This window comes from Paroedura picta, chromosome 4 (genome assembly GCF_049243985.1).
Source record: "Paroedura picta isolate Pp20150507F chromosome 4, Ppicta_v3.0, whole genome shotgun sequence".
Classification (NCBI taxonomy): domain Eukaryota; kingdom Metazoa; phylum Chordata; class Lepidosauria; order Squamata; family Gekkonidae; genus Paroedura; species Paroedura picta.
Window position 1 is genome coordinate 69,606,653 of NC_135372.1, and position 15,395 is coordinate 69,622,047.

The following is a 15,395-nucleotide window of genomic DNA, read 5'->3' on the forward strand; positions in this document are numbered from 1 at the left end:
CAAGAATGGGAACCAGAGGGAAACCTGTGTCTTAATGCATATAAATCTTGATGTTGGATATGCAAAACTTCAATGAGCCTATCACCAAGGACAGGTTTAAAATGTATCGGTAAACATTAAACAGAGCATTTCAGCCTCCCCGGAGATTCAGTAACAGACTTGAAAGTCACCATACTTTAGCAAAAACATTTCAAAGGGAGATGCAGGGTAAAGCTGCTGAGGGGGGATTCGTTTGTGCATTTCATGCTATCCAGTTTGGACTTGGTAGAAACTGGGAGTGATTAGATCACTATATAAGGTCCCTGTCCCTCAGTAGAAGTTCATGTCTGCTGTACATCTCACTTTGCTAGTTAGAACTAGGTGATCCGCTCTCTGGGTTAGATACTCTTTTAACTGAATTGTGGTTTTCACGTGTGTGACAGCGTGGCTCACCTTTTCCCTGAACGTCTAACCTCATTTGGTAATGTCTGCCCCCTGTCTTGTGTTTGCACCCATGTGTATTTCCAAGGGAGAGAAATATTACATGCACCTGAAGAAATGGGCTGTGATGTACAAAAGCTCCATCAAAATATTAGTCTTTCTAGTGCTCCAAGACCCTTTGTTGATTCAGCATGGCTCCATTGGAGAGACAAGACTGGCTAGTTGGCTGTTAAGAGTGCTGCTTTAGGGCTTTGCATTCCAGCATGAGGACATTTGGCCCTGAGGATTTGCCAGGCACCAGGTAAAGGCATCCCACATGATTCCAGAAGAGAGAGTTGAGGCTAGATAAACCACAGTGAGTGGTAATGTAGACCTAATGGATAAGATCCAAGAACTTGCAGCTGAGAGAGAGAGAGAGAACATGCTGGTGACCTCATGGGAAGATGGAACACTATATTTCCTGCAAGAGGAAGAGAGGGTAATAGTCACATTATAGGAGGCTTCATCCACTCAATCCCAATGCAGGAAATATATTCCAAGCTCTCTAACTGCATTCCACGTGGTCCCATCCCAAGGCAAATGACGTTGTTTTAAACTCTGCAGCATATAGCTGGTTTATTTTTTCCTCACCTTCTTTACGTTACAAGTATAGAAAGAATAGGTTGAGGAATAACATATGGCAAAAGCATTTGTAATCAGTAAATAAGTAAACCAACAATAGGGCTTTTGGAAGTAACGTACAATGTCTAGGGGCTGCAGTGACACAGAAAGAATTGTGGCTGCCGACTCTTGGAGCATCTCTCTTCAGGTAGATCGTTCCTGCTGTCAACCACTGTCTTCAAAGCTGCCACTGTTGCTGCAGGAATGAAATCGCATCGTACTCATGGGATCCGACACATAACCTGCGGCAGGTAAAGAAAAGCTCAGGTGTGCTAGTCACAAATGCCCTTCAGCCCAGTAACACCCCTCCTGTCCCTGCTTCCAAATATGTAACCATATTTACAAAAGGTAATATGAAAGGCACATCCAACAAAATCAGCAATCCACAGATTTGTTCCAAATGAAATGTTTCAATCTCTTTTCTCCTTCCAGCCCTCCCCCCATCCCCCCAACTTTAATAACTATTGTCTGAAGGAAAATGTTAGCAGTCAGATATGAAATATGTCTATGTAGCCATTCATGCACAGGGTACTCACAGCAGCCTTTATACCAATGCCTGACAAATCTGGAACCAGGATATTATAATACACTGTCAAATTTATATTTGACTTTTTATTTTTTAAGAAATACCTATTTTGACCTTGAATGGGGAATCCGACAGTCAACAATAAGCAGCCTGCCAGAAATAATTACGCCCTTAATCCTGGACAATTATCATGACAATGGCTGCTATGACAAGTACCAGGTTGCCTATTAAGGGCTGCATCATCTGGGTCACTGGTCAAAGAGATTGTTACTGCTATTATGCTGCTGCAATGCTTGCCAGCCTAACCTAGTCAATTTTCTCAACACCAACTCAATAATAAAGAGATATTACTCTGAAATATTAAAAAGTTAGGGAAAGGGATATCCAAAAAGGTGAAGAAAGGACCTTCTAACTGCATGTCACATTAACTCTCCTGTGAACTCACAGCGGCTGGCCCAGTTGCCACATGAACTGTGCTGCACATCAATACATCCCAAAGCTAAGCATCTTGGCTCAAACATAGCACATTCCTGCATTCACTGTCAGGAGCTTCAGGGGACTGCTACCAAGTAGAACCACAACAAAATGTGCCTTTTCCATTTAGGATACTGCTTGTAGTTAATGCTAGCAGTACAATAACAACCAGAGTTACACCCTTTTAAATCAATTGATGTCAATGGAAGGAAGTGATGGGTAGAAGTGGCATGGGATGGAGGAGATTCATTGGGAGAAGTGCCATTGAGAGGCAGTGTTGGACAGAGAAGCTTCCAGAATTGGAGTCAAGCAACACAAATGCTTGGGGCTATTTTCTTCAGGTGCTTCCTGCTTCACTGTTGCCTACTTTCATCTGTGACTCAGGAGGACATCGATCCTAGGAGCTCTAGCGGCCAGTGGCAGCTGGGCATTGAGCAGTGTGGCTGAATGTTCACCTCTACCTCCTATTGGCCTGTTTTTCTGAGGTTGTCAGCCCAAAGTCTCCAATCTCCCCCCCCCCCCAGAAAAGGTACAATCACCTACTTTTTGAATTGATCAAGGAGATTCTTGGGGGTTTAGTGCTGCCAAAACCAGCAAATAGATGCAATTGCCCTTCCCCAGGTTTGGTAGGTTGAAGTCCTTACCAAGCTTTACAGAGCAACAGGTATCAGTATCAGGAGGCAGCCCATCTCCCAATTTCTTCTGTTCTCTCCCATCTTTATTCTTGATTAATTCCACCCACATGTACCCTCACACTCCCCATTTCTGGGCACTGAGAAATGGTAAGGTCTCTTCACTTTAGGGTTGCCTATGGGGTTGCATTTGACTGGACAAGACTCCAGAATTGTGGGGATCACCTTCTTTAAACATGTCAATAATATCTAAGAGAAAGAAGGATGTGGAAGATTGGTGTTGATGGGCTGATTGACTTGGAAGGGCATTCCAGCATTAATATTTGCACATTCAAGATGCCTCCCAAGAAGGGAGTGACATGTTCAGGTGCAAGGAGCCTCATCCCATCATACAAGGGGCAAGAGTTTGCATGGCAGGAAATTGTGGGCCTCACTAGCACCTGGAAATAGAAAGCTATTATAAATATAAATATAATAAATATATAAATATAGAACCAGCACTAAAGCAACAAGCTCAGAGGCTAAAGCCACCCTGGGGCAACTTTCTGCATGTGTGGAACAGCTGGGATCCCTTCAACAAGGCCCAAACCTAGCAGCAGGACAGAAAGGACTGTGGCATGGCTGTGGTGGCTGCACAAATGTGATGGCATGCAAACTCTCCATCCATGGACTCCAGAAGTTCTAGTAGCCAAAGAGGGGTTTTTCCAAGAGGCAGGAGACTGCCAGAAAGAAGGGTTTCAGAAAGCACACAAAAGCAAGGAGGGCATCCCCCAGCAGAGTTGATACAGGCAATCTGCGAACCTTGGCTGATTCCTCCTCTAGTGAGGAGCCACACGGCACCCACTCATATTTCTGGGTTGCTGGCCAGGGCATTTAGAAAGGTCACTCATGATCAGGGGCCCTGGGGCCATCTGAGCCACTGACCAAGCCCCCGGGATCCTTCCTTTAGCTTCCAGTTTTGAGGACAATGATGACTCCTCTGAGAATCTACCTCATTTAACAAGAGTTCTTCAGGGACAAAAGGGCCCAGTTCTAGTATGACAGACAGTGGTGCACTTTATCAAAAAGCAGTCTTCATACTCAGAGCTGGTCATGTCTGCAAATTTCTCCTGGTTTGTTTGTCAGCTAATATGTTTCCAGCATAGTAAGTTGCAGGTACTGATAACGCATTGCAGATGCCTTATTTTGCTTGTAGGAGGAGAGGCACCAGACTCCCACAAGCCTAACACCTTTGCCATTCTAAGCTCATCTGTTAGCGCCCTAAGCTTTGTTGGTTTGCATCCAAGGACAAATGATTTGAGGATGCCTTGTTGCTAGCCTTCTCTGAGGCCCGCAGAGTAAACCAATTAGGTTAATAGCCAGTTCCTCCAGGGGACACTCCAGGGTGGCTGCTAGTGATTTCCTGTTCTAGTTTCAGGGTCTCCTCTAAAATCTGTAGATCTCTGGGCACAGCATTGTGCACTGGGCTGAAGTTTATGCAGTGTCAACTAGCTGAGATAGGCACCTGATTTTGGAACACTATGCATCAACTGGATTGGTGTGAGGGAATGTTTTGAGACTCACTTATGCCCATGAGTCTTCCTTATATTCAGTGGAGTAAGCCCTCAAATGCATTTTTCATCCAACTGTGTGAGAATGATCTTGGCACTCACAGGAACATGGATTTAACATGAATGGTAAAGTGTGACCTGTGGTCTCTGTCTTCTTAACTCCCCAGCATACAGCATTTGGGATCTGATATGCTATAGAGGTGCTACTGGTGGGGTATTTGGTGTCTGACAAGGTGGGTGGGGTCAGGAGAGAGGTGAGACCTTGTCAAGGTCACTTGATCCATCATCCCAACATTTCCTTTTGGCAGGAGGCATATTCCACCCGGGAAGATGTCTATATCTCAAAGGGGGGCTAGGACTGGCTGCTTGGGGTTCAACATTACAGCTGTAGGAGCTTTGGTAGGAGCTAGGTGAGCTCATCTATCTCTTATCTCCTGTTGGGACGAGCAGAATGTAATGCTTTTGGAGGGACATATTCGTAGAGGCAGTCCCTTAGGTATGCCAGGCCCAGACTGTGAATGGCCTTAAAGATAATAAAAGCACATCTAGGATATATGAAGTATTTCTGTTTAATTTTTTTTTTTTTTGGTGTGCCAGCCACTAGCATCCTTATTTATTTATATATGTTATATGTAGTCCACCTATATCATGGAGAATCAGGCCTGAGTGAAATACAGTCAACAGCAAGGGACATCCAATAAAACAGTGCAATAGAGTCTGGACTGCAGAAATCTGAAGGAGAGCTAAAACAATGTAGAGGCTACTATGACAAAAAAAAATTATTGGAAGACATTCTGAGTAGTGGTTCAAAGAATGCCAGATTCTATTTGCTTCACGTAAGAATCACCCAGTACAGCTGAATACAACTATAATGACTATCCTATGTCCTTTTACACTCCAAGCTCAAACATGGGTGTGTTCGCATGAACCTTAGATGTTAATAACAATATATGATGGTGGATCTGATTCTATAATCATTTTCTGTTATCTAAGGGCCGTTGTTCTAGCAGAAGGAGACTTACTCTGGCAGAAGAAGTTTGTTCCATTTAAAGAAAACATCTTCACCCAGTGGAGTTATATGATCCAGCCCATATACCTATGAAACTGGCATCATGTTTCCAAAGTCATGTCTGTCATGCTCTCATTACATTTTTAGATGGGCATTTAAAATATGCTATGTAAATCTAAATAATGCAATATATCAAGCTTGCTTTCAGATGTACATGGAACCGATGAAATGTACTCAAAGAATCTTAATTTGAGTCCAATAGCACCTTTAAGATCAACAAAGATTTATTCAAGATGTGAGCTTTCGTGTACATGCACACTCAGACAATGGAACAAGGATCATAAGATTGCAGATATAAGGTGAAAGTAAATTAGTAGCAAATTAGTAAACAGCATCATAAGTCAAAATATGCAGTACTAGAAACTAAGCCCGCTGTAGTGCCAATACAGCGGGCGCTAGTGTGGCTGTGGAGTTGGGGTCGTGGGTGTGTGGTGCAGTGGACTCCCCACTCGGTGGCCTACCTGGAGATGTGGGGCGGGCGGCCCTGGTGGCACCAGCTCCTACGGGGGCGCGCGAGGTCCGGGCTGTGTCCGGACAGGGTGGCTGGGTGCGGCGACCTGGTTCGTGGCAGGAGCCAGCGGCACGAGTGTGGGCCGGCGTGTGAGCAGTTCCAGGCACGGCTGGTTGGCAACAGCGAAGACAGCGTGGCTGGTGGTGGCGGGCCACTCCCGGCCATGCGGGCCAGCAGCGAGGCGTGAGGTTAGTGTGGGTGGCTGAAGGTGGCAGGGCAGCTGCAGGCAGCAGCGCCTCCACGGTCGGAGTGGCGGGGCCCTTGTGGGCGTGCGGGCAAGCGGCGAGCAGCGCGGGTGGGGATGGATGGAATGGTGGCGGCTGGAATGCAGGCAGCTGGAGCCACGTGGCCGAAGTGGGAGGGGGGCAGATCAGGAGGCGCTTTGCGCCTACCACATCATTAGGCCGGAGGGAGAAGCCAGCGAGCAATGTCGGCTCCTGGCCAATACCCAGGGTCCCCGGGGTGGGAAAGGAACAGGGACGCCATGTCTTTGACGTGGCGCCCCTGCTCCTTGCTGAAGATGGAGGTGTGGCAGGGCTGGAGGACTTAACCCACGGGCTGTGAGCGCAATCTGTGAGGTGAGTCTGCGGCCGGCCAGGCTTCGCGGCTCCTGATTGGGCCCTCCGAGTTTTTATCCCGGACAGGGCCCGCCCTAAGTCCTCCCCGACAGCCCTTACCCTTTTATTTAATCCGCTCCTCAGGAGCGGTTTAAGGATGGTAATTCGTTGTTAGAAAAGCCAATCAATACTATGGGTTCAATTGTTGTTTACAAAAACATTGGAACATTAAAAATGTAAAGTTAGTGATTAATGGCAGACACCTTCCCAGTTGTGAAAAGAAGTAATTAAAAGTGACTTCTTGTTAGCCCCATCCAACTCCACCCAAGCATCGAGGAATCCCCACAAGTGAAAAGTCATGCTGATTATGTTATCCTGTCGTGAGAACAGAGTTAGATTCTAAATAGCATTTCATACTTACTTACATCACATAACAGTCTCATTGAACCAAAGAATGTTAGGTTTGGTTAGATTTGTGAATTTTGGAATGTTATTACCTATTTTACTTTTCCAGTTAGTAGCAGCAGCAAAATCCGCAGACATTATTATGAAACTGTTCTGACAATTTTCAGTATACTTTCATGACTAAGTAGCATCTGCTTCATTATAAAGAAAATGGATCAGTCCATTAACAGAATTGATCTTGGTAATCTGAGAACTTACCATTTCGGTCAATAGGTGGATACTGAAAATTTCTCCTCATCTCTTCCAATGAAAGTCCCTGTGAAGGATGTTGCCCAGTGCTGTAAAATAGATGGGATTACATATAATTGGAATAAAGAAGCTTTCTTTCCATTTTTTTTGCATACACAATATGCTTTAAGAGAAACTCAGTGACCTCTATATTAAACATAACTTTTAAAAAGAAAACATTGCACTGGAAGGAGCATAGTGTGTACATACAGGCACACAGAAACAGACCCAGACATAAACCCAGAGGAAGAGCATTTCCAAAATAACATCATATAAATCTTTAGCTTTCCCCCATCACTTAGTATGCTTTTGACTTTAGTAGTACCTTTAGGAGAGCCAGTTTGGTGTAGTGGTTAGGAGTGCGGACTTCTAATCTGGCATGCCGGGTTCGATTCTGCGCTCTCCCACATGCAACCAGCTGGGTGACTTTGGGCTTGTCATGGCACTGATAAAACTGTTCTGACAGAGCAGTGATATCAGGGCTCTCTCAGCCTCACCCACCTCACAGGGTGTCTGTTGTGGGGAGAGAAAAGGGAAGGCAATTGTAAGCCGCTTTGAGCCTTCTTCAGGTAGGGAAAAGCGGCATATAAGAACCAACTCTTCTTCTTCTTCTTCTAGGTAACAAGTCCCAGTATATTAGAAACATTTTATTTGCACCTGTGGTATCAGGTTGATGTATATTTGTTGAGAAAGTGAATATTGCCTTTCTGAAGTGAATCCTAATGTTGCTTGCTGTAAATATGTTCCTTTATCCTCAGAAACTATCAGGTTAAGTCTGCACCTATCAGATCTTCTCAGATGACCAGCAAACAGATGCTGCTGAGTATTTCCAGTGAACAGAGACGGCCCCAACTGCTTGTTAACATCTAGGAGTTTCATAAAAGTATGTCTCTTCTATTTTATGGTAAAGCATACAGTTATTTGAACTGGTTTCAAAAAATCAAACTGGAAGTAACTTTCATGAAGTTGTGGTGGAAAGGACAAATCCAAGGTTATTTCCAGAAATGTATTTTTCTTGGTGATTTCGACACAGGCAATTTCTAACTGATGGCAGGTAAGAATTCTGTATTTTAATTTGACTGGTTTTTCTAGTAGGAGTACTGGAGCTGTATCCTTGATATAAATTCCCTTTAAACAAATGAAGTTAATGCCACATAAATATATTTACTGTTGAGGACCCTCATTGTATTGCACTGTTAATATTTACCTTTCCCTTGATCCTGGCAGACTCTAATGTCACCTAGTTTCTTTGTTTAAAATATCTCTGGATGTAATAATTATATTGCACAAAAAACAATATTTCCCCTTTGATAATTTTTCAATAGCAGTCCCATCTACAGGATAATTTTGGAAATTAACACTGTGTTGCTTCGATAATATCTGACTACTTTTGTCCATCCAGCTATACATCGTTGTGTGTAGGCAATCCCAACAAGGGGCTTTTAAGGCAACTTGCCACTGCCTTCCTCTGCAGAGTCTCATACTTAGCTTCTAAGATATGACAAAATTGGGTTTCCCTCCTGGTAGTAATTGTTTGCTCTGGTACTTTAATAATGTTGGGGTCCAAAGAACTGTGTTGGTCTTTTTTTCAAGTAGGAACTCAAAAGTTGAGCTGAACAATAAAAATAATGTAAAACTTGTTAATTATTTATTATAGTGCACTGTTAAAAACAGAATAAAAACATCTTAAAAACTATACCGAACTAACAACACATAGGACCAAATGCATTTCGACCCTTCCGGGTCTTTCTCAGTGGTCAAAATTATAATAATACACTGTATAGCACTCTCTATAATGTGTAGCTGAATGGTTGAGTGAGGACTGTAACATGGCTCCAACCAATCTGTATAAAATATATCCTTTCTGGAGACCAATTCCTATGTTATGTCCCTAAAGTCACCACTCTTCGCTATCATTAAGTTCTGTACTCAGAGTGTATTCTCATGTGTGTCAGAAAAAGCTTTTTTGCAAGGCCACTCCAACCAGAGTGAGTTTCTGCTCTTTTGTAAAAAAGGTAGAATCCTCTCTCCCTTGTTTCAAAAATAACTTATCACATGGCTGCTCAAAACACAGAAGTCATTTGGGGACAATTAATTTCATAGTTCTTTGGATCCTTGTCCTACTCTTTGGCAAAGCTTTTGTTTAAACTCCATACACATGCCCCTTAATTAGCTAATAATATTTGCCAACAAATATTCAGCAGTTTTTAAACAAGTGGGCTTCTAGAAATAAGCAATTATTTTAATTGCCACAATTGTACAGACTAGGCTTTAATGTAAATCCTAGTTATAATCCAAAAGAAAAACACACATACAGTGCAATATGGCATTCAAGATGTTCTTCACCCATGTTTTGCATGTCATGTATTTCCACTCTGTGGTAAGAGGCAGAAGAAATTCATATTGATAGTGCTGCAGGATCTCTGCTGAACTGAAATAGTTTGTTCATTTATTTGCTTAATAAAATCCATTTATTCATTCAAGCTATTTAGAGAAGCCCTGCTTCATCTCTGTCACTAATTCAGAGTCACATTTACCTAAATGAAAACTAATGTATAGTAGCTAAAGCATATGCAGGGAACAACTTTTAATGAGGGTCAAGGTCAAATATAAAATTCAGTCAATGCAGCACTGATATTAGTCAAAATAGGCATACACACACACATACATACAAAGTAGGGTGCCATAAAAACATGTGGGGGAAATCTCATTTTCCTTTCATCACTATACTTCTTTCCCTTCCCAGTAAACCCATAGCTTCTTCCCTTTTCCTTCTCTCCTTCCCACCCACCTTTATCTGGCCAGCTGTCTTCAGGTTTTCTCCTTCCTTCATTACTTCATTTATATCTTGCTGCTTTCCACAATGTGGACCCAAAGCAGTTTACATTATTCCCCTTTCCTACATATTATCTGTAAAACTATCCTGTGAGGTAGGCTAGCTTGAGTGTGCATGATGAATCCAAAGTAATTAAGTGAGCTTCTACAGTGGAATGGGATTTGAATCTGAGTCATCGAGATCCTAGTGTGCAATTCCAACCACTGCACCAGACTGCCTGTCATTAAATGTCTGCTGTTGAATAGTAGTAAGCAGCAGGGCCTCAGAGTGACCTTTATGACACTGAGGCTATTGTGCCAGGCTGCTGCCTGCTGTTTGGGCCTGGGCAGGTTGCCTTGCCTCTTCCTGTTCCCGCATGGGGGAACATTTGGCCTGCTGCACCATGTCTACCCCAGATTTGTGCTCGTGCATCGCAGCTGGGGAGGCAAGGTTCCACCATGCTGTGGAACAGCGTGGGCCTTTAAACATTTTAAGAACATGGTAGCAATATCGCATTCTTAAAACAAAGAAAAATGCCCCAGGCAGCACCACTGCACTGCACAGAGCGGCAGAGCTGCCTGTGGCATTTTTTTTTGTCCCTTCCAGGATGCCATACTCTGGCACAAGTGTGAAGGAGCTGGGCCAGGACAACCCAAATCTTCTGCAGCTGCATGGCCCAGCCTAACACAGGACCCATTGACATCCGGGACAGAAAGGATTTATCCACATTCCCTTGCCATAAGGCAAATGAGGGTCTGAGTTGGGCCAGGGCTGGGATGGCCTCACACCAGTGCCAACATCATGCAGAAACAGAAAAAGCCCCCAAGACTCATCTAAAGGGGGCCATTGCTGCTGCGGGGGAGGAACGCCGACAAGGACGTGGCTGGTGAGAGAGAACTCCCAGCCCTGGAATTCTCTGGGCAGGGTGTGTGTTGGCATGGCAACAGGGGGCATGGCTGAGCTAGGCGTCAGTTAAACGGATGGCCTGACATTGCTCGGCCTTTTTTCCCCCTTAGGGCGCCTGAAGACGCGTCACTTGGTGGGAGGAGCCGTTTTCCTGGCCCAACCGCCTCACGACGTCAGGGAAGCCCAGCAATTTTATTTCTCCTGCCTTTTATTGACAGAAGCCAAGACTTAATTTGGCAATACTTGTGGTTGCCTAGCAACAGCCAAAGAGGGCATTTGTTTTTCAGAGTTACAAGTAACACTTCTATTATTTCGGTTTCTTTGTTTTTAATCCCCCAGTTTATACATTTTCAGAAGTTAATTTTTTAAATATATTTTTAAAATTTGCTAAACATTTAGCAGGTGATATGACCTTATACAGCCAAAGCCGAACCTAGAGGGGATGGGAAGGGAAAGGGCCCTGTGTGGGCGGTTACACAACTATGCTTCCCAACCATATTCTGCACAACCATGCCACTGCTGAAGAATGTTTCAACCTGAAGAATGTTTCAGAGGTTTCCTGATAGTAAAAATATTAAGAAACACTGAGATAAACAGACAGATAGTTATAACAATATTAGTCAGCCATATTCGGTAGGTAGGTCTGACATATGTCCAGGGTTCAAAGGAGCAAATATAAAACTGGTGATTTCCTGAGAATATTTATAATGTTGCTGCCAAGCTCAACTGTCTATGTGTATTTTAGTGTCTACAAATTGTTAGTAACTGAAGTGTACAAGGTACATAGTGTTATTCATTACCATTTAATTAAAGTTATTTTTTAAAATAAAAATGTCTTTAAGTTGTATCTTGACCCTTTAGAGCATTATTTGTCACAATATCTTTAGCCTGATACAGACAATGGAGATCTTGTTAAAAAAATCTATCCTGAGCCAGTGAAATTTTGGATTGTCAGAGAAGGATAGGTCAGCTGGGTGAAATTTAAAGCACTATTACTTCTGGAGTGACAGCAGCCACCACAGATTTTTTTTAAAAAAAGCTCAAATACTCCTAAAAACGAGTTTTTATTTTTAAAATTGAATATCATGCACCTTAAAGAAAAGTTTTCAATTTTATTTTAAGGGGGGGAAATTTTATTTTAGGTGCAGGTGGGATCCAACATACTTTGGTCCTACTCCGTGCATGCATATGACAACATCTCAGAACAATGCAATGAAACATGCCATGGTCTGTAGGGCAAGCTGTTGGGAGAAGCCCAACCACTTAAAAAGTAGTCACTGTGTGTTCAAATAGACATCTGGTCCTAGATATGGAATTCTCAATGGACACAAAGTAGACACACAACATTTAAGTAATAAATTCAGAACATCTGCAGGTTCAGGCTGAAAGTCATTGACAGTATGGATGGTAACTGTGCAATCTTAGGCATGCATATTCAAAAGTAAAGCCCACTGAATTCAATGGGACTTACTCCCTAGTAATTGTACTTAAGACTGTAGCCTAAAAGTGTAACTTAATTAAATTGAAACAGTAGATCCCAGCAGTTCACTGCTCAGAATGATGCTTTTAAATTATTTCAAATTGTATAAGATCATGGTATCTCTTTTTTTTATATAAGATTTTTATTTTTATTTTCCAGGATTAAAGATAATGAAATACAGGCAATCTACATTGTTAGTACAGAAAAAGAAAGGTTATGCTCTTCATTTGATACATTTAGTTCCCCGTTTCAATCCCCTTTTGTAATATTTAAAGATAATACAATGCAAGTAATCTACATTATTGATACAGAAAGAAAAAGATTATGCTCTTCGTTTGATACACTTGATACCCCGTTTCAATCCCCTTTTAACTTATTTTCTTAGGTAAATCAGATAAGGGCCCCATTGTTCTTGAAAACCCTCTTCTCTTCATTTAAGATTATAAGACTCCACATGGCTACAATATTATGGACTTTTACCAAAGCTTATAAACTTTTTCACGTTTCCACCACATTTAAAAAGAGAAGTCTACTTTGTTACCATCGTTTCAACATTTGTTTGCATAGTTTTTAACAATTTTAATAATCATAAAAAATTTATACTTAACGTGGTCTTAGAGCCATCCACATTTCCACTAGGGAAAAGAAAAAAGGAAAAAATAAAAGCCTACTTAGTTATTATTATTAATATATACATTATTAATACAAAAAATGATAAAATAGAGTCTTCATTAGTTAGTAAAATAAAGTCTTCATTAGTTACATTTACATCTCCTCAGTTAGGTGCCTCCTTTTAGTTATGCTTTAAGTTTAAGCTGAGAGTCACTACAGAGATATGTTAAATAATTCAAATTCAGCTAACATAGGAAATCTAAGACCCCACACTTACATGGTAGTATAAACCCATTCCATTAAGTGTCTCCTTTTAATTAAGCTTTAATTTTGGGCTGGTAGACACTACGAAGTTAGATTTAATAATATAAATTCAGCTTACTTAGAAGATTTTAGACCCCAGATTAACTTCTTAACTAGTTATATTGCCTATATGCCTACGGAAAAAAGGAAAAGGAGGAAAAGAATTTCAACCACTGTGTCTCATTTCCGTTCCCCAAGCTTCTTAAGGGGGTCTCATATCGAGGCTTGTTGCATCTTGTTGTTCCCATTGACTTATGTTCTGTCCAGTTGGCCTTTGGCTTAGAAAGTGCAGTCGTAGTCTTTCCCTCAGAGTATACATCGGTGAATCTTGAAACAGTTGTACCCCCTGGGCTCCAATATCAGTACAGTTTTTTTTCCAAGAAGCTCCTTTCAATCGATTACTTTCACAGCAGATCCATATATCTTTTGATTGGTTCTTGTGTACTGTTGCTTTGGAGTGGCTGTATGTCTTCTTAGGTAGGGTGTCCTTATCTAGGCTGCAAAGCTCCGACATCCCCTTTTCCATCTCCATAGTTTCAAATTTCTCTTCTGCTGGTAATTTTCCACCTTGTTTAGAGCTATCATCAGCCACTGTTATTGATTCATCATTCCTGTTAGAGACTTCTTCCTTGACGCCTTTGAACTCCATGAGCATATTTTTAAGCAAGCCATCTGTAAATGCTTTCAGATCTTGAGTTTGTTTCTCTATTAGATGAGCAATTTTTTTTAGCATAGACATGTTCTAGGCTTAGAATTTTGTTAGTCTTAGGCAAGTTTGCAAATAACCAGTAGAGGTCCTACAGAGTCCTAATGAAAGCAACAGTCTGCTTTGATATTAAAGCAATGTCTCGTACTGGAACAGAATTCTCGCGAGATCTTCCCACCCACGGCTCTTATCTCTTATCTCCGAAAACCAAAACAAATGCAGTAAGAGCTATTACTAATTAGTTTGAGTTAATTTAAGTCCTTCTTCTGCTTAGAAAAGAGAATTAGCCTGCCTCATATCGAGGCATATCGAGGCATATCTTAACTCCACAGAAACAAGTTTATAAAAAACTACTCATACAGAATCTACAGAATTTCGTCTGTTTTTCAGAATGATACTGTAGGCAAGAATGGGCTTCCCATAAATGCTGTATGTTGGCAATATGGCTTTTGAAACGGATCACTCTTGCCACCCCCTATTATAGCAAGTTGAGCTGTAGAAGTTATCAGAAGAAATTATTTAGCTTAGCTGCCCACTCGCACAAATTAAACTTCAGTTAAAGGGATAGGACACTGTTAGTGCCTCACCATCACCCTTCCTGCATTTATTTGACAACAGTAAAACAGATTTTATAAATGATTGGACAAATTTATGGAGGGTAGGTCTATCAATGGCTATGCCATAATGGCTAAGGCAGAATATTACTGCTAACAGATAACTGATGGATTGTGGCCTCAAAAGACTTATTAGGAAAGCTCAATATTATTCTGAGTCTGCATATAGCAAAACTAAGGCCCAATAAGGTAAAATAATGGCACTTTCATGTAAGCGCATAAGGAACAAAAACATTTTCCTTTGGAAATGTCAGATCATATTTCCAATCTGTCCCCACCCACCTCAAGTCACTATGACTTGATACTTCGGCCTGCAAATGAATTTTATCAGCACCTTATCAGCAAAGGCATACCCCAGCCTTAAGTGTAACAACTTTAGTTGGCTCAGGGACTCTAGCTGTGATCCTGCTTTAGGATGCTTAGGGCTGATCCTGTGTTGAGTAGGGGGTTGGACTAGATGGCCTGTATGGCCCCTTCCAACTCTATGATTCTATGATTCTAAACATAGTTACAGGGAATTTTCCACTTAAATCAGCAGGAAGCACTGACATGTTGTTTAAAAAATGTTTCACCTTGAGGGAGGAATATGATTTGAGTGTCTTGGCTTTCCAAACGCCTGCTTATGACAGAGAGAGAACGCTCTTTGGCTCATTTGTGCAAAAGGCCTTCAGACGTGCAAAGTAGTACTGGTTCAAGAATGAGACGATATTTTGCTGCTATTTTCATAGTACTATCTGATGGCGCCATCCTAAGCAGAGTTGCACAATTCTCAGCTTATTGACTTAAATGGATTTAGAAGGCTGTCATTCTGTTAGAGTTGCCAGCTCTTGGGTTGGGAAACATCTTGAGACTTTGGGGTGGAGCTGG

General features: G+C 41.9%; 1 protein-coding gene across 1 annotated transcript in view; it reads right to left on the bottom strand.

Annotated features, from left to right (window-relative positions):
• Positions 1–1,005: 1,005 nt before the first annotated feature.
• The window catches only part of TNNI3K (TNNI3 interacting kinase), a 278,050-nt gene continuing 263,660 nt past the window's right edge, over positions 1,006–15,395 (bottom strand). The window contains exons 24-25 of the mRNA XM_077333331.1: positions 7,063–7,142; positions 1,006–1,322 (exon numbers count right to left, since the gene is read on the bottom strand). Of these exons, the coding sequence (XP_077189446.1) occupies positions 1,246–1,322; positions 7,063–7,142 (157 nt within the window). The 3' untranslated portion in view covers positions 1,006–1,245. The remainder of the gene's footprint in view (positions 1,323–7,062; positions 7,143–15,395) is intronic.